Here is a 24432-nt window from a genome sequence, read left to right as displayed (position 1 = left end):
ATCAGCTTCAGCTTCTCCTTTGTGGACCTACTGAGGACCAACCAGTGCAACCATGATGGGCAAGGTAATTTACCTAAATTCCAGCTACAATTTACATTCAGTGTAATTCACATTACTTTAATTCCATAGATTCAACTATAAACCACTAAAATAATAACTTGAAATTTCAGGTCACCTTCTACGAGGACAGGAACTTCCAGGGTCGCTCCTATGAGTGCATGAGCGACTGTGCTGACTTTTCCTCTTACCTGAGCCGCTGTCACTCTTGCAGAGTGCACAGCGGATGCTGGATGATGTATGATCATCCCAACTACATGGGAAATCAGTATTTCTTCAGGAAGGGCGAGTACGCTGATTACATGTCTATGTTTGGAATGAACAACTGCATCAGGTCCTGCCGTATGATCCCCATGGTGAGCTCCATGAAAATTTTGATGTTTGGATTCAATTAATTCACTCTGGATAATTTAGAGATAATGATTAGATCATTTAGAAACATGATATTTATTTTGATTTATTTCTAATATTGTCATGGATTTGGTTACATTTGATCTCAAGTTGGGACCAACAAAAAATAAAGTTAATGGACTTCTCTTTCCACTACAGTACAGGGGATCCTACAGAATGAGGATCTACGAGAGGGAGAACTTCATGGGTCAGATGTACGAGATGATGGATGACTGTGACAGCATCATGGACCGTTACCACATGTCTCACTGCCAGTCCTGTCATGTGATGGACGGCCACTGGCTCATGTATGAGCAGCCCCACTACAGAGGCAGGATGTGGTACTTCAGGCCTGGAGAGTACAGGAGCTTCAGCAACATGGGCGGCATGAGATTCATGAGCATGAGGCGTATCATGGACTCTTGGTACTAGAGATCTAATGTTTCAATAAAATAATTTCTTTACAAAAGTAAACATTGTGTCATGGAAATGAGTATTACACACACACACAAAAAGAAGACAAAACACTTTTTCTATTTACATGCCGATTGAATGAATGCTGAATACACTTTTCATGGATACTTTTTCATAATTATTATTAAACAACTAAAGCCCTCACAAGGGCAGTATACTTCAGGTCTAGAGAGTACACGAGTTTCAAGTATATGAAAATGTCTGACATGAGAATTATAAGAATGAGGCTATCACGGATCCTTACCTAAAAGAGCTGTATACATCTGATTATTTTAATAAATCGAAAACAAATAAAATCATTTGAATTTAAACACTTTCCTTGTTTGCTTAATTTACTACAAAGTCTTCATCGCTGATTAATATTGCTTGATTAACTACTAACTTTTGCTGATCCTACACTCTAAAAAATGCTGGGTTAAAAACAACCCAATTTGTATTATTTGGCAACCCAGCTGGTTGGGTTTTTGAGCCAACATGCTGGGTTGTTTTTATTAAACAACTATTGATTAAAATTCCCATACTGCTGGCTTAAAATGAACCCAAAATATGTTGAAAATTATTGAATTACTAGAGTAACAACACAGGCAGTGTGTTGCCTGTTCCATTCCAAGCAGGAATGAAAAAAATAAAAAATAGAGGCAAAATAGAGTTAAAACAGCATGTACATGTGTGTGAGAGAAAAGGTGCAGAAAAGAATGACAACTCTAATATACAGCTTATACGGTTAAATGAAATTGCTTTTTAAAATTTAAATATTTAGTAACTTGTGTTTGAAAACAAATTTGACCATGACTAAAAGCAGTATGTCAAAAACTCGCAGCAGCTAATTTTCATAGTTCTCTCTCCTCTCCAATTCAATTAGTTTTCATGTTTTATGGGTACATTCCATAGACGTAATGATTTTAATACTGTACAAATGGTATATTACATTCTAACCCTCACCTACCTATCACAGAAAACTTTCTGCATTGTTACATTTTCAAAAAAAACAAAACAAAAAACAACAACAACACATCACTTATTATGATTTATAAGCGGTTTTCCTCATGGAGACCAAAACATGTCCCCACAAGGTCAAGGATATCAGATGTTGCCATCTTTGTGGGGGAATACCTGAACCACACACTCGCACACACACACAAACTTGCATATGTGACTTATGAGGACTCTCCATTGGTGTAATGATTTTTATACTGAGCTAATCAAATTTCCTATCCCCTAACCCTAAACAACACAAAAAAACTTTTGCCATTTTTACAATTAAAAAAAGAAAACAGTTTAGAATGTTCTTTCAAGCTATTTGGTTTACGATGACACAGGAACCTATGTCATTATACACATTTGTTTCCTGCATAAACCATGTATACAAGAACACACACACATTGGTATGTCTACCATTATAAAGACTTTCCACATGCATATGAGTTTCATGATTCTGTGTATGTCCTCAAATATTTTTATGTGGGCTGGAATTATTAACATTGCTCAGCATGTTTAGCAGCACATTCTTCTTAAAATGTACTTAAAAAATGTAAAGGAAAAAAACAGATAGGAATGACTCAACATTTTATTGTGTTTTAGGATCATTTTTTATAGACAATGTCATGAAAATGATCAAAACACAGATTCTCTTTAGACTTACATTAGAAGTGAGTAAATGCTAAAAGCAAAAACAACAACAACAACAAGAAAAAAAAACATATTTTAAGTTTAAAGTCTATATTATTCAACAAGACAATAAATGCACACTTTAAAGTCAAGATCCCCAAAATGGAAGAGTCAGAAAGAATGGATTTTTTAATATGTACTGATTACACTAGAAGTATTGTATCTTATAAAACTACAGAATAGGTCACTATATTTGGCTAGCTGACATTTAAGTTGTGTAATAAAGGCCTAGCCTAGCTAAATTTTTGCCCCGAGTATAACACAGTGGGAAATATCTAGCTACGAAATAATACCTTATTTACACCTGTAATTATTTCACCAACATAGAGTACTACAAATGTTTAAACAAACTTCAGAAGTGTTAAGGTCCTAATAAATCTGAGTACTAAGAACAACATACCAAGCTTTAACTAGAAAGGCCTCTATTCCAACTTGCACAGTCAGGGATTGCCTAACAATAGGTGCTGTGTAGTCTTTAGTCTTGGTCTAGTATAAAGGTACGGGTGGCAGCAGTCAGTCAACAAGCAGAATCAGCTTCAGCTTCTCCTTTGTGGAACTACTGAGGACCAGCCAGCGCAACCATGAAGGTAAACCTCATTCCAGCTCCCATTCCATACAGCTAAACTCCAAAATTATTTGATTTGGTTTATTTCACTGAAATCACTAAAATATTACCTTTGAATTTTCAGGTCACCTTTTTTGAGGACAGGAACTTCCAGGGTCGCTCCTACGACTGTATGGGCGACTGTGCTGATATGCACTCCTACATGAGCCGCTGTCACTCTTGCAGAGTGGAGAGCGGATGCTGGATGATGTATGATCATCCCAACTACATGGGAAATCAGTATTTCTTCAGGAAGGGCGAGTACGCTGATTACATGTCTATGTTTGGAATGAGCAACTGCATCAGGTCCTGCCGTATGATCCCCATGGTGAGCTCAATTAAAGCTTGTATATCTATCTTTTTATTTTAACATTTTTTTCTGTCTGATAAACTGAAATTAAACTGACTTCTCTTTCACTACAGCACAGGGGATCCTACAGAATGAGGATCTACGAGAGGGAGAACTTCATGGGTCAGATGTACGAGATGATGGATGACTGTGACAACATCATGGACCGTTACCGCATGTCTCACTGCCAGTCCTGTCATGTGATGGACGGACACTGGCTCATGTATGAGCAGCCCCACTACAGAGGCAGGATGTGGTACTTCAGGCCTGGAGAGTACAGGAGCTTCAGCAATATGGGTGGCATGAGATTCATGAGCATGAGGCGTATCATGGACTCCTGGTACTAGTGTACTAGTTCAAATGTTTCAATAAAATAATTTCTATACAAAACTAAACCTAGTGTTCTGAAAATAATTAATGCCACTATTACATGAGTAGTCCACAAAAAACACTACAAGTTTAAGAGAAATGTGAATGATTTTTCATTTTGTAGCACATAAGTGTAAAATGAATGAGAAATTATAGTAAAGTCTGCCATGTTTGCCCCCTCAAAAAAAAAAAAAAAAAAAACAGGGGTCTAGAAGTTTCAACCCTTTCTCTCTTATAAATGAAAGTTCATACTGCATGAAGCATACAGCAAATCTTTAAACTTCTAATCTTTGCAAACAGACTAAAATCACTTGTTCACGCTGACTTATTCACAACGAACAAAGTCATCAGTTACTAAAGAAATATGTGTTTGAACAAAGTTATTTAGAACCTTAGACTTGTATCTGGATAGGAATATGAATTGTAAATACATCACACATTAAGGAAATAGTCCAACAGATGTCTTGAGCTAATACAAACCTAAATGTAGGATTAATGCTATTATAATCTTCTTACTTTTTATTAGAACATATGGCCAGTCTATCTCCATCATCAATAACTTACAAATAATCCTTCAAATGTATGATGTACAGGACAAGCCTGCTGTGAACGTGTCGAGAGTTGTTGCAGAGCAATTAAACTGTCTGCAGGGTTTTAGAAAGATCAGAGGAAAACATGGGATGGAGAAATCAGGAATTAGTTATGAACCACAGTACTAAACCACATATATCCAATCATTTTCAAAGATAACCATTCCAGCCATTTAGATTTCAGCGTCATCAAACCTGCTATTGGCTACACTAAACAAAAACAAGTGACACGTAATGACAGAGCCAAATATAAATTTGCCTTTGTCCAAACATAGGTTAGTTGTTATATGAGGCTTTCCATTCGTGTAAACATTCTTATAAGTCTGTATATGACGCTGGGTGATTTGTCCCATTGATTTACTTATTGACAAGGGCTGTGTTGGAGAGATTATAACAAGTAATAATTATGTAGACTATTTTAAGATATCAGGGGTCAAGATATCATCTATGTATTGGACCTAATTATAAGCAAAAACATAAACATAAAAACAAAACAGTCTTTTATTAGTTTGATAAGGACTGCCTCCCTCAAAAATTAGGGACACTTTGCCATCTTTGGAGCCTAGGGGACCTATAAAATGGTTAAGCTTAACAAAAAAATCAAAAACTTATGAGAAATATTGTAACAATGAGTGGCACAGAACTCCTGAGCATCCCTGATAATTTTTTGAATGCAGCACAACAGAATAGATTTTTTTTTTTTATTTAACTGCCCAGATTTCTTCATTTACATAATTTCCTGTAGGTGTATTAGGCATACTCTTCTGTTGTCATGGATAACATTTTAATTCATATGGAGTAAAAAGTGGAACATCTTCTGTATATTAAAGAATTGCTGTATTCACCACTAACCACAAATTGGCATCAACTATGTCAACTATGCCACTATATGCAGTTGGGAGGGGGAAATCGATACAGAATAGTATTGCGATATTTTGCATGGGGACATTGTATCGATACACAGCCACCAAACTTTTTAGGGCCTGAATTCTGGCTCGTTATTGTGAGTATTGTACATAATTTTACCATAAGCTCCAAACTTATGGTAAAAATTAAGGGTGCAACAGTTTGTATCACAGTTTTAGAGTCGCGGTTTCGGTACGGTTTGGTATGCGCTATGTTTCGTATAATAGGACAATTGTCAAATGAAAATAAAGAAACAGCACAAATAAATACATGAGAGCTAAGTAAATGACTGGTCATAGAGCATTTGGCACGTCATTGAACATTTGTTTACAGTGACTGTTTTGTCCATGTTCTTTTGATCATCGCTGTTGTAACGTATTGGGAAACCAGAATGCATATCCATCGACTGAAACATACATTAGCCGAATCCGTCTGTCTGTTTTACACGTTGTTGTTATCAACAAACCATATTATAGATGCGTCATTACGTTTCGGGATGAACCGTGGTGCAAACGCATGCCGAACCGTGGGTGGAGAACCGAACGGTTCGATATGAGAGGCTGAGGAAGGATCATTAAAACACCCTGCATCATCATTACATGATCCATTATGTTTACATACTGTTGGTTATAGTAGATATAATATTTTGAAATCAAACTGTCTTGCGTTATTGTGAAGGTTATATCAGAACTACTCTATAGTCTAAGTTGTATGCTTTTAAGTATCTGTTAATGGCAAATTTATGTATCTTCCTAAAACAACATATTTAAATATGATTCATCACATACTTCATAACTGAGAAGGAGCATAAAGAATAGTGTAACCTTTAACTTGTTCATTAGGGTGCTAGTAAGGTTGTTCTTTGCAAAACCGCTTAAAACAATATTTATTGTAAAAAGGAATTATACTGAACTGAGCGTCAAACATTGAAATGTGCAAACATTTTTATTTGACAACTGGGTCACACTTTATATTAAAGGAACACTCCACTTTTTTTGAAAATAGGCTCATTTTCCAACACCCCAAGAGTTAAACAGTTGAGTTTTACCATTTTCGAATCCATTCAGCCGATCTCCGGTTCTGGCAGTACCACTTTTAGCATAGCTTAGCATAGTTCATTGAATCTGATTAGACCGTTAGCATTGCGCTTAAAAATGACCAAAGAGTTTTGATATTTTTCCTATTTAAAACTTGACTCTTCTGTAGTTACATCGTGTACTAAGACCGGCGGAAAATGAAAAGTTGCGATTTTCTAGGCTGATATGGCTAGGAACTATACTCTCATTCAGGCGTAATAATCAAGGAACTTTGCTGCCGTATCATGGCTGCAGCAGGCGCAATGATATTACGCAGCGTCTCTCACATACGTCTCCATGGTTGCAAGGCACGTTCCCTGTGCAAGCAGGGGCTCACGGGCGCAGCGTAATATCATTGCACTGCTGCAGCAATGGAACGGCAGCAAAGTTCCTTGATTATTACGCCTGAATGAGAGTATAGTTCCTAGCCATATCAGCCTAGAAAATCACAACTTTTTATTTTCTGTCGGTCTTAGTACACGATTTAACTACAGAAGAGTCATGTTTTAAATAGGAAAAATATCGAAACTCTTTGGTCATTTTTAAGGGCGATGCTAACGGTCTAATCAGATTCAATAAACTATGCTAAGCTATGCTAAAAGTGGTACCGCCAGAACCGGAGATCGGCTGAATGGATTCGAAAACGGTAAAACTCAACTGTTTAACTCTAGGGGAGTTGGAAAATTAGCCTATTTTCAAAAAAAGTGGAGTGTTCCTTTAAGTGTCTTTAACTTCTGTAGTATGTACTTTCATCAAAAAAAATTTAGTTACAATGTACTTATTGTGTTCATGTACTGCAAAACACTTTTGCTGCTATTGTTGTGTAAGAGAGGAAAGGTTAGGGACAGGTTTCATGGTAATGTTAGGTTTAAGGGTGTGTTAAGGTGTAACACAAGAGTCAACAGTTAATTATAGATGTAATTGCATAAATTATTTACAGTTGTAGTTACATACATGTTTTTACATTGTACTTATATATGAAAATAACTGCAAGGTGGGTGCATTCTATCAAATGATTAATTTAAATGTTTGTACATAGTAGTCAAAGAAACAATATAAAGTGGGGTTGCACTTTATTTTACAGTACATGAACTTAAAGTGTACTTACCTAAGAAAGTACTGGGTAATATAAAGTAACTAATTGGTTTAAAGTTAGGTTTACGGGTAAGTTCAGTGTTAGTACCTACTTATTACCCAGTTACTGCAATTACTATATAAGTACATAACATATACATGGGGAACAGGACTGTAACATTTCTATTAAAAAAATATGTAAAATATCAGGAAGTAGTGAAGAAGGAAGAGATGAAGGAGATGGATATGAAGATGGGAAATGAACACTTAGAACTGTATCTTATTAGTTAAAAACATATGTGGACAAAGTTTTCCTTTGGGGATGTTTGCAGTTAAGCAGTTAAGTAAATATACCACAATAAATTATATTGTAATATCGCAAAACATTTAAAAATCGCAATAATATATTATTGTAGTCATGATAATATTGTATCATGGGGCCTCTGATCCTCACCCTTATTGCCTTGCTGCCCTATCAGGTAATGATTTCGCAGGCTGTGTTTGCACACACAGCTAAAACTGATTTCACACATGCTTCTCAGGCAGCATAATGGTCTAATAATCTACAAGAGAAAGAGTTTTGGACATAACTGAATGTCTAATTTCTTCAATACTAATTTCTTGCTAGAATTTAAATCAAAAGCTGAAAAATATGGTCATAAACGTACATTTATACAAAAACCGAAGACCAATTGCAACTCACTAGTATCTCAGAAGACAGGACGTGACACAATCATTGAATCTCATGATTATTAGTATTTCAGTAACACTTTACATTTTTATTTTTAGTTGATGCATTAAGAATGATGGCAACATTACAATTAGATTAAATTTGATAAGAAAAATATGTGAGATATCACAAACTGACAAACTTTCAGCATCCACTAATCCATATCATTGCTAATTTATGAATATACAGTAGTTTGGTTCAATAAACTATTAATGTTTGTTGATGATAAATTGATAACATTCATATTTAACTTGATTTATTCATATTTCATATTTAACTTGATTTATTCAACTAAGTTAAAATGTAAGTATTAATATATGCAGAAATTAACATTAAATTTAATTAGATTAAATACCATAAAAAATATTCACTGTTAGTTCATGATACCTAAAGCATAACTTAATCATAACAAACTGAACATTATTATAAGTGTTTGTAGATTCACATTCTTTTTAACTATTGTAAATCTGAGAAAAATATAATCATTTGTCCTAAAATAAACGTGAACACTAAGATCTACATACCAAGCTTTACCTAGAAAGGCCTCTATTCCAACGTGCACAGTCAGGAATTGACTAACAATAGGTGCTGTGTAGTCTTTAGTCTTGGTCTAGTATAAAAGCACAGGTGACAGCAGTCAGTCAACAACCAGAATCAGCTTCAGCTTCTCCTTTGTGGAACTACTGAGGACCAGCCAGTGCAACCATGAAGGTAAACTTCATTCCAGCTGCCATTTCCACATATTTTAACTATTTGGTATATTTCACTTTACATCACTAAATTAATAACATTCATTTTCAGGTCACCTTTTTTGAGGACAGGAACTTCCAGGGTCGCTCCTACGACTGTATGGGTGACTGTGCTGATATGCACTCCTACATGAGCCGCTGTCACTCTTGCAGAGTGGAGAGTGGATGCTGGATGATGTATGATCATCCCAACTACATGGGAAATGGGTATTTCTTCAGGAGGGGCGAGTACGCTGATTACATGTCTATGTTTGGAATGAGCAACTGCATCAGGTCCTGCCGTATGATCCCCATGGTGAGCTCCACATTTGTATGAACTGAAATATTTAATTTATATTTATTTCAAAACATGAAGCAGAGAACGCAGTATGGTTTTTCTGGGGTTCAAGAATTTTTTTTGAAAAGTACAGAGGATCCTTTTAGAATGGTGATTTGAGAGAGAACTAATTCTTGATAGATAAATACATTTTATGTTAATTCTGCCTGACAAACTAATAAACTAACTTAAACTAAAATAATGGACTTCTCTTCCACTACAGCACAGGGGATCCTACAGAATGAGGATCTACGAGAGGGAGAACTTCATGGGTCAGATGTACGAGATGATGGATGACTGTGACAACATCATGGACCGTTACCGCATGTCTCACTGCCAGTCCTGTCATGTGATGGATGGCCACTGGCTCATGTATGAGCAGCCCCACTACAGAGGCAGGATGTGGTACTTCAGGCCTGGAGAGTACAGGAGCTTCAGCAATATGGGTGGCATGAGATTCATGAGCATGAGGCGTATCATGGACTCTTGGTATTAGCATTCCAGTGTATCTAATAATAAAACAATTTCATGAGAACACTAAATAATGCGTCTTGAAAATCATTAATGCCACAAATATTTGCTTAAGTAATGCACAAACAAACAAATTTCTAATGAAATAAACAGAAATGCAAAAACTCCATCTAAAAGTGTATATTGGAAGTTTTCTTTCCATTAGAGTAAAAGATGACATGGAAGCAAAAATAGACCAAAATCTTAAAATTGTCCACTACATGAAAGAAATATTCCAATAACACCAAAATAATTAAAACAATTTATTGATTTGTGCAAAACAAACAAATTATTAGTGAAACTATGTCCCTCTCCTTGGTGCAGTCATTTATTCTACATATATATAGCTACTTGAAAATAGTATTGTAGAAAACACGCACATTGTGGCACAGTTTTCTTTGCTGTTGCCTGCTCTTGTGATAAACCTAGTCAATACTAAAGAAGACAATGGTCTCTGTGTGAACGTATTATTTTGTAGAAATCTGTGGAGTATGAAACAACTGCGTGAGTGCGAGGGGAATTAAAATAAATTAGTAAGGAAGTCAGAGTTGTGTTAATATATTTGACGTTTTGTTTATTATTTTTTTTTAAATAAATAATTATGAGAAGAGCCCTTTTCTCCATTTAAGCCCCTGCCCCCCAAAATATCTGCCAAATGTCTCCTCACTTCTTCGGCTAGCTCCATTGTCCTTAGGCCAGAAGCGGGAGCCCTCTCAGTGGCTTCTTCCGCAAAAAGTGAGGACTCTGTTAGGTCTGTTGTTGGCCAAAAGAGTCATTGCAATTGCTTGGAAAGAGGTGGATAGACCAAGGATAGGTAGATGGCTTTCAGAATTAACAGCAACTCTGCCCTTAGAAAAGATCACGTATACAATCAGGGGAAAGCAACCAATTTTTGATAATATCTGGGGCCCCTTTAATAACTTCCTTGCAAATAAAGACTTGTCTTGTTTGGGGGAGATATCTGGGGACGATCCATAAGTAACCTCCTGCAGTTCATTTGGGGAAAAGGTGTACTGTCTGATTTTTAATTTCTGACTCATGTGTAGTGCACACTGGTGAGAGTGGTTGTGCACGGTAGGTTTTGTAATTTCTCCATTTTTATTTACTTATGTAGTGTTTGTTTATTACTTTATTGTGTATTTCAATTTCCTTTGTCTTTAGTTATTTATATTTATTTAACTATTTGTGTCGTGATGTCATGTCTTGGTCAGTTGATGGACAAGGTTCCGCGGGGTTTGGGGCAAGAGGTTTGAGTTCTAATGGCTATATGTAAATGTCAGGTTGTTTGAAAATAAATAAAGATATTGTTGGGAAAAAAAAGTGAGGACTCTGCTCGTCGGTGACTGATAATTTAGACATAGTGTCAGATGAAGTGGACAGAAAACCTGTTTCCTGCTCCATGCAGCAGGGCACTGAATACGACAAGCTAGTTGAACTTATGACAGTGGCTGAGCGTTATCTGTGTAGTGATAAGTTCACAGCTCTGGTGAGCCTATTATTTCTTCCAGACCTGCACACGGAGGTGTCAGGTTCATGGAGACATCCATACTTGACTCATGTGGCTCATTCAGCTTATAATTATTCGAACGTAGAGGGGCTGAGTGAACAGGGTTATGAGAGGATGCTTCATCAATGAAGGCTCCCGTTTTGCCTTCTAAACCATTTCAGATGAAATTGAGGTTGAAGGTCAAAGTGTATGCAGTGGCTGGTCAGAGCTTTGCACACTATGGCAATACTGCAAGCTTATCAGGCAGATCTGCTCAAAGACCTGGATCAAGGGGAGGGTTTATACTTTCTTCTCTGTCACCTTCTCCAGGTAACTGGGTATTAAGTAAGGTTATGCTTCTTCCCATTGCCCCAATTATGGTGGAATCGTTAGATATGGGTTATGCTGACTTTCTGGTTGCTCTTTTTTAAGGGGTCTTGATTTTCCTGGAGTGTGGTTCAGACTAGTTGGGACTCCAAATTTGGCATAGAAGCTTCAGGGCCTTTCCTAACATCACTTACATTACTGGGAGCAATGTTGTGCAAGGTGTGTACTGCTTGCCAGCTGACACACAACAGGCTTGGGGCTGAGGACTTGGAGTGTGGGTGCCTAGGGTTTTAGATTACTTTTAACTTCAAGCAGGCACTGGTCAGCATGACGTACTTGATATTGATGCCCCAATAGCATCAGCTGATGTGGCGATGAGTTCGCTTGAAAGGGAATATCTAGGTCACCACTGTAACCATGGTTCCCTGAGAAGGGAACAAGATGCTGTGACACATTGCCATTCTTCAGGAATGCCTGTAAGTCTTCCTTTAGAAAATTTGAAGCTGATGGCATGTTTTTAGGTGCCCTTCTTATATACTGGGGCACACCATGAATGCCATGTTGATAGACGAGCCTCAGACACCAGGTTCTGTGGAATGTGACGTCTTATTCCCTTTCTTAGGGAACCATGTTTACAGCTGTAACCTAGACGTTTTCTAATCATAGAAATAGAATTTTCCTCACAAGAAATTGTTCTTTTGTATGAGTGTTTCACTAGGAAAATCAGAAAGCACACAACATATACACCTTTCCAAAATGCATACCCATCAAAAAACAAACAAACCAAATCTATTCGGTAAAGGTGGGAATATGGAAAAATAAAAAGTTTAAAGATGCAAACTCTATTAATAATGTTTCATTTTTGTGTGTTTGTTTGTTTTATAGACTTTTAACACTTAGGGGTCACCGGTAACACAGGCGATACCACCTCAGTTTTTTTCTTACCAGTGCGAAAGAGACCCAAAATACTCCATCAATTTTGGACATACAAATAAGAGTTATACTGTGTACACTCACAGTAAAAAAAAAAAAAAAATGTGCTTTTTGCACAATAAAGAAAAATAACATGACATGCGATCTGTTGTCTCTCTCTGAATGAAGTCCATTCTGATACTCCTCAGAAAATGAACTGTAACTTAGAGAAACTCAGATTCATGTGCTTTTCATCGATTTGAGATGCGGTGAGGAATTACCTCTGTTCTGTGCGTCTCTGTGTGAATAAATGGGGCAGACGCGCGGTTTCATTCACTACACATAATTTACATCAGTAAACATGACTTATTGGCTTTTTCAAAGCTATATTGCTATCCTGAGATGAGTGAAATCGACTGAAATACGTAATAAATACTGAAATAAAATGTGTAGCAATGTATTAAACTGCACATTAACATTTATAGGCTCTATAATATAACAAATATAAATACATACAATTTCATAGAGGTAATATGAGTGCTAACACAAAGTTTTTTTGGCCTGTTTTAGACAGTGTTTACTTCATTAATTTAATCTTTTGACCAGTACTGTATATAATTTAAAAGATAATAGGCCCATACAAAATAATACATGCATGCATGAGATCATGTGTTTTCAATCATGTTATTTGTTAAGAGTGGACATTATATTAACGTTAATACAATAATTGATATAATCCTTTTATCAGAATGCTCACAGTTGTTGTTTTCTTCTATCTTACAGATTTGAGAATCATAGTGACCAGATATTGGCCCACGTTGGAATGTATGAACATGACAGTGAGATCACTGACTGGAAGCAGGAAATGTTTTTTTTTTCTTTCTCTCCAGTGCATAGAAACACCAAACACCATGGAATACCAGGTAAATAATGTTCACTTATATCTTTGAACAGGATTTATTTCCAGGTAAAACTGTGTATTCAAAATGTGCCCTTGACTCTCATTTATATCGTTAACTATATTCTAAATAAACTATAAAATAAACTACTTTGTCCTCAGATTCTTTAGTTGTCTCTCACATAGCCTACCTGACTGAAAGGCTCATTATGTGGCTCATTATGAGGGTCTTTGTCTCCTCAGGTGTGAATCACAGCATTATTCAGGATTATCCACACCACCATGCATACTTTCTGTTCTAAACAAAAGGTGACTTACAAAATTTAAATCAATATATTGTTTTATGTGAATAAGTAGGCAGGATGATTATCACATCATTTGAAGCAAAAATTCTAGGCTTCTACATTCAGTACCCAGAAGTCTTGTGGACACATATTTAGTATTTGTTTTGTGGCCTTATTTCAGTGACTTATTTTTTTGTTTGTTTTTTCAATAACCACATATAAACGTTATTCTCTCAAAAATACAAACATGTACATACATGTTGCTCACATATTATGGTATGAATTCAGTGTAATGACACTTTTACCATTAATATGTTTATAAGCAACTGAAAAAAGCACAAATGGAACTTATGACTATCTCAAAAAAACAAAAATCCTCAGACACTATTCTAGTAAAGAAATTAATTAATTAAAAAATAATTATCAATATATTCACAATTGTGAGCCTGTAGTCTTTAATTTGAACAAATATTAACTTCAGAAGAAAATCATGACTAAGTACTAAGATCTAGATACTACGCTTACCAGCAGCCTCTGTGCCAACTTGCACAGTCAGGAATTGACTAACAATAGAGGCTGTGCAGTCTTTAGCCTTGGTCTTGTATAAAAGCACAGGTGACAGCAGTCAGTCAACAACCAGAGTCAGCTTCAGCTTCTCCTTTGTGGAACTACTAAGGATCAGCCAGCGCAACCATGATGGGCAAGGTAAACTTCTTTCCTGCTAACATTTTCAAAGTTGAATTCAACTGAAAATAAAAGTAGGGAAAAAAATAAAATCACTTTTGAATTTTCAGGTCATCTTCTACGAGGACAGGAACTTCCAGGGTCGCTCTTATGAGTGTATGGGTGACTGTGGTGACTTCTCCTCCTACCTGAGCCGCTGTCACTCTTGTAGAGTGGAGAGCGGATGCTGGATGATGTATGATCATCCCAACTACATGGGAAATGGGTATTTCTTCAGGAGGGGCGAGTACGCTGATTACATGTCTATGTTTGGAATGAGCAACTGCATCAGGTCCTGCCGTATGATCCCCATGGTGAGCTCAATTAAAGCTTGTATATCTATGTTTTTATTTTAACTTTTTTTCTGGCTGATAAACTGAAATTAAACTGACTTCTCTTTCCACCACAGTACAGGGGATCCTACAGAATGAGGATCTACGAGAGAGACAACTTCATGGGTCAGATGTACGAGATGATGGATGACTGTGACAACATCATGGACCGTTACCGCATGTCTCACTGCCAGTCCTGTCATGTGATGGACGGCCACTGGCTCATGTATGAGCAGCCCCACTACAGAGGCAGGATGTGGTACTTCAGGCCTGGAGAGTACAGGAGCTTCAGCAACATGGGCGGCATGAGATTCATGAGCATGAGGCGTATCATGGACTCTTGGTACTAGTGTTTCTATTAATAAAATAATTTCTCTACAACATTAAACATCGTCTTGAACATCATTAATGCCATTAATATTTCTCAAGTACTCTACAAAAACCCTCCACAATGTTGTCAATAAAAATATAAAACAAATTAAGAGTTTCACATTTAACTTTAAAATGCTCTGACTGATTCTTTTCAGTGTGTGTGTCACACATTATTAAAGAATATCACATGACACTTCACAGTTGATGTGCTGGGTGACAGCATGTAAGTTTGCAGTTTAGTTGACCTACATGTTTACTTTTATTTTTAATTCACAACTTCCCAAATCTACTTAGGGATCACAAAATAAAAGTATAAACATTAAAATTAAACTGTTAAAAATAACTTGAGATGAATAACTTAGACTCAATCCAATTCTAAAAACAATTCTGAGTTTACTGACATAGAATATCAAATTTACATGTTGAATTTTATTGAATTACTTACTATTATTATTATTTATTAAGTTCTCTTTTCTTCTGCATTTTTGCGGTTTATTACTGATGACATAGACAGCAACAGGTCTTAATATGCTTCATTCACACTAAAGCACAGACCTATTTTAACATTTCAGATGTTTTGTCCTATCTTTAAGACATAACCGTTTATCTTAAATGTGCATCATGAAAGCATTTGGATATGCAAGTGCATTTAGCCGCTTACACGAGTCACAGACAGCTGTATGCCACAAACACCCTTCAAAACGAACATTCAAAGAGCACATGAAAATTTGAAAGCAGACATCTGTCATTAAGTGAATTTTGTGCATCAAATTTATACTGCATTCCAAACTGCATTTTGCCTTTGTAGACAATTTAAAAGAGAAAAAAAATGCAATACCAGAGAAACTGTACATTGTCAAGCAAAGTGCGCATTTCTCACAGTGCATGTCCTGTGCAATGAAGCAGCTGCCCTTCTCTTCCACTTCAACCATAAAACCTTATGCAAATTTATATACTTGTTCCAATGGTTTTGTGTGTGTGTGTGTGCGTAACTGACAGCATGAAGAATATGGTTGTTTATTGTGCACACAAGTTCCATCACATAAGCAGATAAAAACGATGTTCAGAATTGTTAAAGAATCGTGAAGCGTTGGAGAATGCATTTTTTTCTCCCACCCCTATTGCTGACAAACTTGTAGAAGATCTTTAGGAGGACTGGAATATCTAGTTATGAAATACAATCTTTGTTAGAAACGTCAAATTATTTTCAAATAGGTAATGTAAATTATTTTTACACATCAGTATTTACTATGATTTATACAAACTACAATTTTTATCCTAGTACTTCTGTGATATAAAAATACTGTGAAAATACGGCTGAAAGAAGTAGTTGTTTTCTCTGGGTCACCAGCAGTATCAACAAATGGCACAAATACAGATTTTCAAATTATTTTTATCAAAGGGTTAACAATTGCACAAGGTAATTAATTATTGTGTTCTTTTGTACTATGGTAAGATAACAATTCATCTTTTCATAATATAAGGAATGCATACTATAATAGACCATCCCGTACTTACTGTACCATTATATCAGATTGGTGTAAATAAAGAATTATTTAACCCTTTAAAGCCTGACACATTTGTCAGAATGTTTTTATTGAACAGGTTATTGAACAAAGAAATTTGGACAAAAATTAGACAAAAACGATTTACTTATGCGTTTTGTTTTTTCAAGATTTTTGATTCAATCATCAGGCTTTTATGGACCATTTATTATAATATAGTGAGAATATGGAGCTCATACTCAAGGTAAAAAAAACAAAAAACAAAAAAAACACCTCAGTTTTATTCAGAGGCATAAACTGAGCCAAAATATACAATTTGCTGCAAATGTTGTTATTTATATGGTCTAAAAGTAAGATAAATTCTGATAGCTTGTAATGTAAATCAATGGGATTTTGATTTGCTCATGTAATTTAGAGGCCTTAGAAAGTCAAGTATCAAATATGATACAGTACGCTTTATAAGGGTTAAACAATCTTCAAAAACACTTATTGTATCAGTCTGGTTCCATTTAATCCCTTGATTTTGAGGCTAATTAAATTTCTGTCCTCTATCTCACAGACATTGTGTAAAACCAGCCAATTAGATGAGAGCTTGCCAGATCAAAAAAGTGTTTTCTGGTTTTATATATAATATACATAAGACTAGTTATCCCACAATTAGTCCTCACAATCAGACTGCACAATTTCAATATATTGTATGATACAGCCAGCTTCACAAGGATATAAGTGCTTTCATTGTGTCCTTGATCCCCAATATTTCACGTAGAGGGTGTAATCAAAACAGGACCTATAAAGCATTATTTTTTAATTGAACACCAATAAAAACCAAAAACAAACCAAAACCAAATGAACAGAATGTGGGAGTCTGAAAGGACAATCAATCTGTAAGAATGAAAGTATTTCACTGTTTAATGTTTAGAGTTTTTATATTCTAAAAACCAAAAACAAACCAAATCCACAAATCAGAATGCAAGAATCTGGAAAAACAGACAATTTGTAAGAATGAAAGCTCTTTTACTTAAGCAACATAAACTTCAGAAATGATACAGGCCTAACAATGTGAACACTAAGATCTAGATGCCAAGCTTTAGCTAGAAAGGCCTCTATTCCAACGTGCACAGTCAGGAATTGACTAACAATAGGTGCTGTGTAGTCTTTACTCTTGGTCTAGTATAAAAGCACAGGTGACAGCAGTCAGTCAACAAGCAGAATCAGCTTCAGCTTCTCCTTTGTGGAACTACTGAGGACCAACCAACGCAACCATGATGGGCAAGGTAAACTTCATTCCAGCTAACATTTCCACTAACTTTAACTCCAAAATGTATTGATTTGTTAATTTTCACTTTAAACCACTTAAAAGATCAACTTTGAATTTTCAGGTCACCTTCTACGAGGACAGGAACTTCCAGGGTCGCTCTTATGAGTGTATGGGTGACTGTGGTGACTTCTCCTCCTACATGAGCCGCTGTCACTCTTGCAGAGTGCACAGCGGATGCTGGATGATGTATGATCATCCCAACTACATGGGAAATCAGTATTTCTTCAGGAAGGGCGAGTACGCTGATTACATGTCTATGTTTGGAATGAGCAACTGCATCAGGTCCTGCCGTATGATCCCCATGGTGAGCTCTATGAATGTATTGTTTTGTAACATATACATCCAAAGCAACATCCTTTAACTTAGAATATTTCTTAATTAAATACTTAATTTATATTTATGTAGAATCATGAAGCAGAAACCTGATCTAAATAGTTTTTTTTCTACCTGCTAAACTTGAAAATAATGGACTTCTCTTCCACTACAGTACAGGGGATCCTACAGAATGAGGATCTACGAGAGGGAGAACTTCATGGGTCAGATGTACGAGATGATGGATGACTGTGACAGCATCATGGACCGTTACCGCATGTCTCACTGCCAGTCCTGTCATGTGATGGACGGCCACTGGCTCATGTATGAGCAGCCCCACTACAGAGGCAGGATGTGGTACTTCAGGCCTGGAGAGTACAGGAGCTTCAGCAACATGGGTGGCATGAGATTCATGAGCATGAGGCGTATCATGGACTCCTGGTACTAGGGTTTATATTAATAAAATATTTTCTATTCAACACTACACATTCTGTCTTGAAAATCATTGATGTTAAATATTTACATTAGTATCCCACAAACAACACTTCATAAATTAAACAGAACTGTAATGAAATTACTGAATTCTGTTATAATATAGTAAGATAGCAATGTAACCTATGTACTGTAAATATGAGGGATGCAAGCTCTCAAATGACAAGGTCCAGTCAAACATGAAACCCTATAACTGTAAAAATAGACACAATTGCATTAAAATAATAATGCATTAACATAATGCATTAAACATTATGTGAATGCATTATTACAATGCTTATGTTTTATTACAATTTATCAGAAATAAATTATTCAAAATGCAGTCCTTAAATGTTACCCAAAATCATTTACTCATCCTCATGTTATTCAAAACGTTTATGATTTTCTTCTGTGGAACACAAAAGAAAAAAAGAAAAAAAAAATCTATATTTGGGTCAAAGACGAGACGTCTAAATGTGTTGTCCGAATGCCATCAATTTAACATAAAAAGATAAATATAACATTAAATCACTTAACTCTTACCCTTCTTTTGACCCAGAAATATTCACATTTAAGCAATATTTTAGGCCATAGATATGTCATTCAGGGTAACAAAATATTGTCATACAGTACAACAGCAGTATTTTATATTAAAATACAATCATTTTGTTTTATTGACTCAGAGAGATGAAAATAAATCTCAAAGGATGAAGTGAAAGATACTTTTAATAGATTTTAGCATTTTTTCAGTGTAAGACAGGAATTTTTTGTCAAAAAAAAATTATTTTGAGTTGTACCTGTGACGCATCAAATATGTGGTATTCAAAATAAAATAAATGTCATTTTTTTTATAACCTTGCGATTAAGTGAATGTTAAAAAATAATTTTATGCCCATTTTCCATAGTGTTACACTGAATAACATTTTAGGGTACATTCATTTCAATCATTTCAATTGGCTTTATTCTTCAATATATCTAATATAAGGGCATACGTGACACTCTAATGAACATAAAAAAGCCTTTCAGGGAATTGTAATTGCTGTTTTATATTTTGCTACTTTGAAAACCTTGTACGTCTTTGACCCATTAACAAAATAAATTAATTAATTAATTAATTTAAAAAATCCCAGTATTTGTTTTTCATACAATCAAATTCAGTAGAGTCCAATGTTGTATTACTGTTGGTCCAAGTATCTAGATTTTTAAAAAAAGTACAGTATTTATATATTTAAGGATAAACTACATAATTCTGGGTTTCTATTGACACCTGTAGCTTGAGATGTAATGGTTGCTTGTGATATCCATATCAGCGGTGCATCTAGCTACAACAAGAGTCACTAATATTAAAAAATAAAGTTCACAAGACATATATTTGAAAAAATATAATCTGAGCAATTACCATATCTACTGCCATAGCCAGACCTCCTACTCCTTTTTTTCCCCTTTTCTAATGAACAGAAGCATATTAAATACCACGAGACATAATCGTTTTTTTTTTTTGCCTCTAGAGACTGCTCTTGTACTGTGTAATGGCAGCGGAGCCTTCTCAGCTACTCTCACAATAGAAATAATTGGGAGAAACTATCGGTATGGATTATTACTTATAACTGATAGTTCCAGAAAACGGTAATCGGTGCCAATGAATCAGCAAAACCCACAAATCAGTTGACCTCTACTTATTTCTTTCAATGTATTTTCAAGATCTGAAGTGAATTATCCATTGCTGCTCTCAGTATGGCTGTAACATTCATGCAAAATGATATTAAAACTTACAATGAATTCTTTTAACACTTAATAAAGTACCTAATCAGTCATCAGCTTCAGAAAACACGTCATCAGCTTCATTGTCTTCAGGAAGCCACTTGTCTGTGTACTGTATGAAGATAGCCATGTGTATTAAAGGAAGAGAAGGTAAGAGCATGTCCCTCCATGCCTTCTTTTATAACCCCTGGCGATGGTCAGGAGCTTTGTGTTATCTGTCTGGGAGTGGAGCATGCACGTTCAGCCCTCAAGGGGGCTGGATGCTTTCATTGTGATGGTTTGAGAAATCTCCACTCTCGGCTGGCACTCTTCATGAGTGAAGAGAGTCAAGCCACTGAGCCTTGTGGCTCAAGCCCCGCGCTTGCCAAGGCAGCATGCAGGATGCAGCCGTGGGGATCTTAGATTGAGCTCCAACTAGCTCCATTGCCCTTAGGCCAGAAGCCGAAGCCCACTCAGTCGCTTCTTCCACAGAAAGCGAGGATTCACTGCTCGCTGGTGACTCTGATAATTTAGACGTGGTGTCAGATGAAATGGATAGAAATCTTGTTTCCTGCTCCATGCAGCAGGGCACTGAATACGACGAGCTAGTGGAACTTAAGACTCGTGCCACAACCCAATTGAGTTTGGGATGGTCCGGCTTGAAGCGCAAGACCACAGATAGTCGCTTAGATGAGCGTTATCTGAGTAGTCATATGTGCACAGCTCCAGTGAGCCTTCCATTTCTTCCAGACCTGCACATGGAGGTGTCAGGTTCATGGAGACATCCACACTCGACTCACATGGCTCAATCAACTAAATTAACGTAGAGGGGCTGAGCGAGCAGGGTTATGAGAGGACGCCTTGGTGGAGAGGAATTTGGTATATTACCTTTCCACAGAAACATCTTCATCAATGGTTTAGAGGGCAATCGAGGTTGGTGGTCAAAGCTTATGCAGCGGCTGGTCAGATGGCGGAGCTTTGTACACCATGGCAATACTGCAAGCTTAGCAGGCAGATCTGCTCAAAGACCTGGATCAAGGGGAGGGTTTATCCCCCATAGGCGGTCTCTGAACAGCGTATACCACAGATCTAGCTCTTTGTGCCACCAGGCAGGCAGCCTCCTCCCTTGGCCGGTTTATGGCTACTATGGTGATGACATGGCTTAATTTGTCAGGCATTAAGGACTGTGAAAAAGCTGTCCTCGTGGATGCCCCTGACTTGCCCGCTGGACTGTTTGGCACTGCTGTTGAGATGGAGGTGGACAGGTTTAGAGAGGCGAGAACACAGTCAGCCACCTTTGGGAAGTTTAACCCTCACCAAGTGCAGGCTCCTCCTAAAACGTCTGAGCCCTCACCAGGGACAAGTTCCTAGAGAGAAGAGCGGAAGGCGAGTGTAGCTCCCTGATTTTCTGTGTTTAAAGGAGAATAGAAATTTCCTCCCTCCAACACCAAGGAGGACACTGGGGTACAGAAGGTTGTTGTTAGAGGAGAATAACGAAAGATAGCTGGCATCAGGTCGAGCCCGCACTGTGGTGTTTGGTTCGCTGATTACATATATTCAGAAGTAGAGCTGGAGAGATGTTTGAGATGACTAAACTATGATAGTTATACTTTCTTCTCTGTCACCTTCTCCAGGTAACTGGGTATTAAGTAAGGTTATGCTCTTTTCCATTGCCCCAAATATGGTGGAATCATTAGATGTTGGTTATGTCGAATTTCAGGTAACTCTTCTCTAAAGGGTCTTGATTTTGAAGTGTGGCTCAGACTAGTTGGGACTCCAAATTGGGTATAGAAGCTTCAGGGCCTTTCCTAACATCACTTAGATTACTGGGAGCAATGTTGTGCAATGTATGTACTGCTTGAAAGCTGACACACAATTGGCTCAGGGCTGAGGCTTTGGAGTGTTGTTGTTTTAGATTACTTTTAACCTCAAGCAGGCACTGGTCAGCATGACGTACTTGGTATTGACACCCCCATAGCATCAGCTGATGTGGCAGTGAGTTTGCTTGAAAGGGAACATCTAGGTTACGACTGTAACCATGGTTGCTTGAGAAGGGAACAAGATGCCGTGTCACTCTTCAGGCATGCCTGCAAGTCCTCCTTCAGAAAATTTAAAGCTGATGCCATGTTTTCAGGTACCCTTCTTATAAGCTGGGGCACACCTTGCGACATCATCGTCGGCCATGAATGCCGTATTGGTACACATGCCTCAGACACCAGGTTCTGTGGGACGCGTCCCCAAAGTGTCAACTGATGTGGCTTCTTGTTCCCTTTCGTAGGGAACCATCTTTACAGCTGTAACCTTGACGTTTTCTAATCATAGAAACAGACTTTGCGTCACAAGAAATTGTTCTGTCTTTTGTATCAGTGCTTCACCTGGGAAATCAGAAAGCACACAACATATACACCATTCCAAAATGCATACCCATCAAAAAACATAAACCAAATCTATGCAGGAAAAGTGGGAATATGGAAAATGAATACACTGAAAGATGAAAACTCTTTATTATTAATGTTTTGTTTTTGTTTCATAGATTTTTACTCTCTCTATTTTTACTATCTCTATTCTATTAATTAACTCCCTCGGGTCGGCGGTCTCGCCGGCGATACCACCGCTTTTTTTCTTACCAGTGTGAAAGAGACTCAAAATACTCTGTCAATGTTGCACATGCAATTAAGAGCTATACACCATTTTAATCTGTTGAATATATTTTATTTGTGTACACTCAGAGTAAAAACAAATTGTTGTGCTTTTTGCAAAATAAAGAAAACTAACATGATGCGTGATCTCTTGTCTCCCTCTGAACGAACGCCAATCTGATAGTTCTCAGAAAATGAACTGTAACTTAGTGAATACTAATCACAAAAAAATGAGACTGAAACGTTGACATGTCTTTTAAATCGTGTAAGTCAAATCGAAAGCAAAAATTCTGTGTTTATGTAATCTGTATGAAAAGAGAGCCATGTCATAATTCAGCTCATTATCCGCTAATGCAGCTACACCCACGGAGCCAGCGCTATTCAGAGGCAAATTCTGAGACAATACTTATATGCATCGTCTCAATCGTGTATTTATTGTCTTGAAAAGTGTTTATCTGGATGTTAAAGCCATGGTTAGCAACCTCTAGAAGACATGCCGTTAGTTCCTGGTTCCTGTTCTTCTTTAGATGAATTTGTGGACTAAATGTGTACAGAGCACCCTCCGGCTGCAAGTATGAATTGAAAACAGTATCCAGCGTTCACAGTGTTGACAATAAATATTGAATAAAAATTACTCCTCTGTGAAAATTGGCATAAACATATGAGAATCCATCAATATTTCTCCAAATGTGCATGCTTTTAAGCCATAGAAATGCCATAGAGGTAACATAATTGTTCAGACATTTTGCATCACAGAAATACATTATATTTTAAAGTATATAATAGAATACCATTATTTTAAATTGTAATAATTAGTGGTGGGCATAGATTAATTTTTTCAAACTAGATTAATCTCACTGTAATCTTGGAATTAATCTAGATTAATCTAGATTAAAATGGCTAATTTGAATTCTGCCGAAGGCATTTGGAATATGTGTGCTACCCAAATAATGACTAAAAGTAAGTCTTTGAGAACGGGTTTCTCAAGCCAGGTGGCGCATTAGACCAGGGGCTCATCTCCCGTTTCCAAAATGCATGACAAACTGCTTGAGAAAGCTGCTCTACTATGATAATGGGTGATGAAAATAAATTATGTTCAATAAGATGTACTTGTGTTTACTTACTGTGTATTCAGTTAAACATGAATTTTGAACTGTAGGCCTATATAAGAGGTTGTGATGAACTGTTTACAGTCAGTAGAGTAACAGCTTTACCTTAGTCTTGTCGAAGTTTCCATTGGGAAGCTTCTTA

At 36.7% G+C, this 24432-nt stretch overlaps 5 protein-coding genes across 5 annotated transcripts; all 5 read left to right on the top strand.

Moving 5' to 3' along the window:
• On the top strand, window positions 1–879 carry LOC137036455 (gamma-crystallin M2-like). Its single transcript, XM_067410631.1, has 3 exons — window positions 1–64; window positions 171–413; window positions 607–879. Exons 1-3 carry the CDS (start codon window positions 53–55, stop codon window positions 877–879), a joined length of 528 nt encoding a protein of 175 aa, XP_067266732.1. The 5' UTR covers window positions 1–52.
• A 2291-nt stretch (window positions 880–3170) lies between these two features.
• Window positions 3171–3889, top strand: LOC137036233 (gamma-crystallin M2-like). The gene is made up of 3 exons (XM_067410269.1): window positions 3171–3176; window positions 3261–3521; window positions 3617–3889. Exons 1-3 carry the CDS (start codon window positions 3171–3173, stop codon window positions 3887–3889), a joined length of 540 nt encoding a protein of 179 aa, XP_067266370.1.
• Window positions 3890–7991: 4102 nt separating this feature from the next.
• LOC137036232 (gamma-crystallin M2-like) lies at window positions 7992–9848 on the top strand. The gene is made up of 3 exons (XM_067410268.1): window positions 7992–8036; window positions 9071–9331; window positions 9576–9848. The coding sequence occupies exons 1-3, from the start codon at window positions 7992–7994 to the stop codon at window positions 9846–9848; spliced, it is 579 nt and encodes a 192-aa protein (XP_067266369.1).
• A 4614-nt stretch (window positions 9849–14462) lies between these two features.
• Window positions 14463–15174, top strand: LOC137036476 (gamma-crystallin M2-like). Its single transcript, XM_067410677.1, has 3 exons — window positions 14463–14474; window positions 14564–14806; window positions 14902–15174. The coding sequence occupies exons 1-3, from the start codon at window positions 14463–14465 to the stop codon at window positions 15172–15174; spliced, it is 528 nt and encodes a 175-aa protein (XP_067266778.1).
• Window positions 15175–17963: 2789 nt separating this feature from the next.
• LOC137036477 (gamma-crystallin M2) lies at window positions 17964–18779 on the top strand. Its single transcript, XM_067410678.1, has 3 exons — window positions 17964–17975; window positions 18081–18323; window positions 18507–18779. The coding sequence occupies exons 1-3, from the start codon at window positions 17964–17966 to the stop codon at window positions 18777–18779; spliced, it is 528 nt and encodes a 175-aa protein (XP_067266779.1).
• Window positions 18780–24432: the final 5653 nt, after the last annotated feature.

This window comes from Chanodichthys erythropterus, chromosome 14 (genome assembly GCF_024489055.1).
Source record: "Chanodichthys erythropterus isolate Z2021 chromosome 14, ASM2448905v1, whole genome shotgun sequence".
Classification (NCBI taxonomy): Eukaryota; Metazoa; Chordata; class Actinopteri; order Cypriniformes; family Xenocyprididae; genus Chanodichthys; species Chanodichthys erythropterus.
The sequence above is the reverse complement of the archived record's forward strand: the minus strand, read 5'-3'. Positions and strand labels throughout refer to the sequence as shown.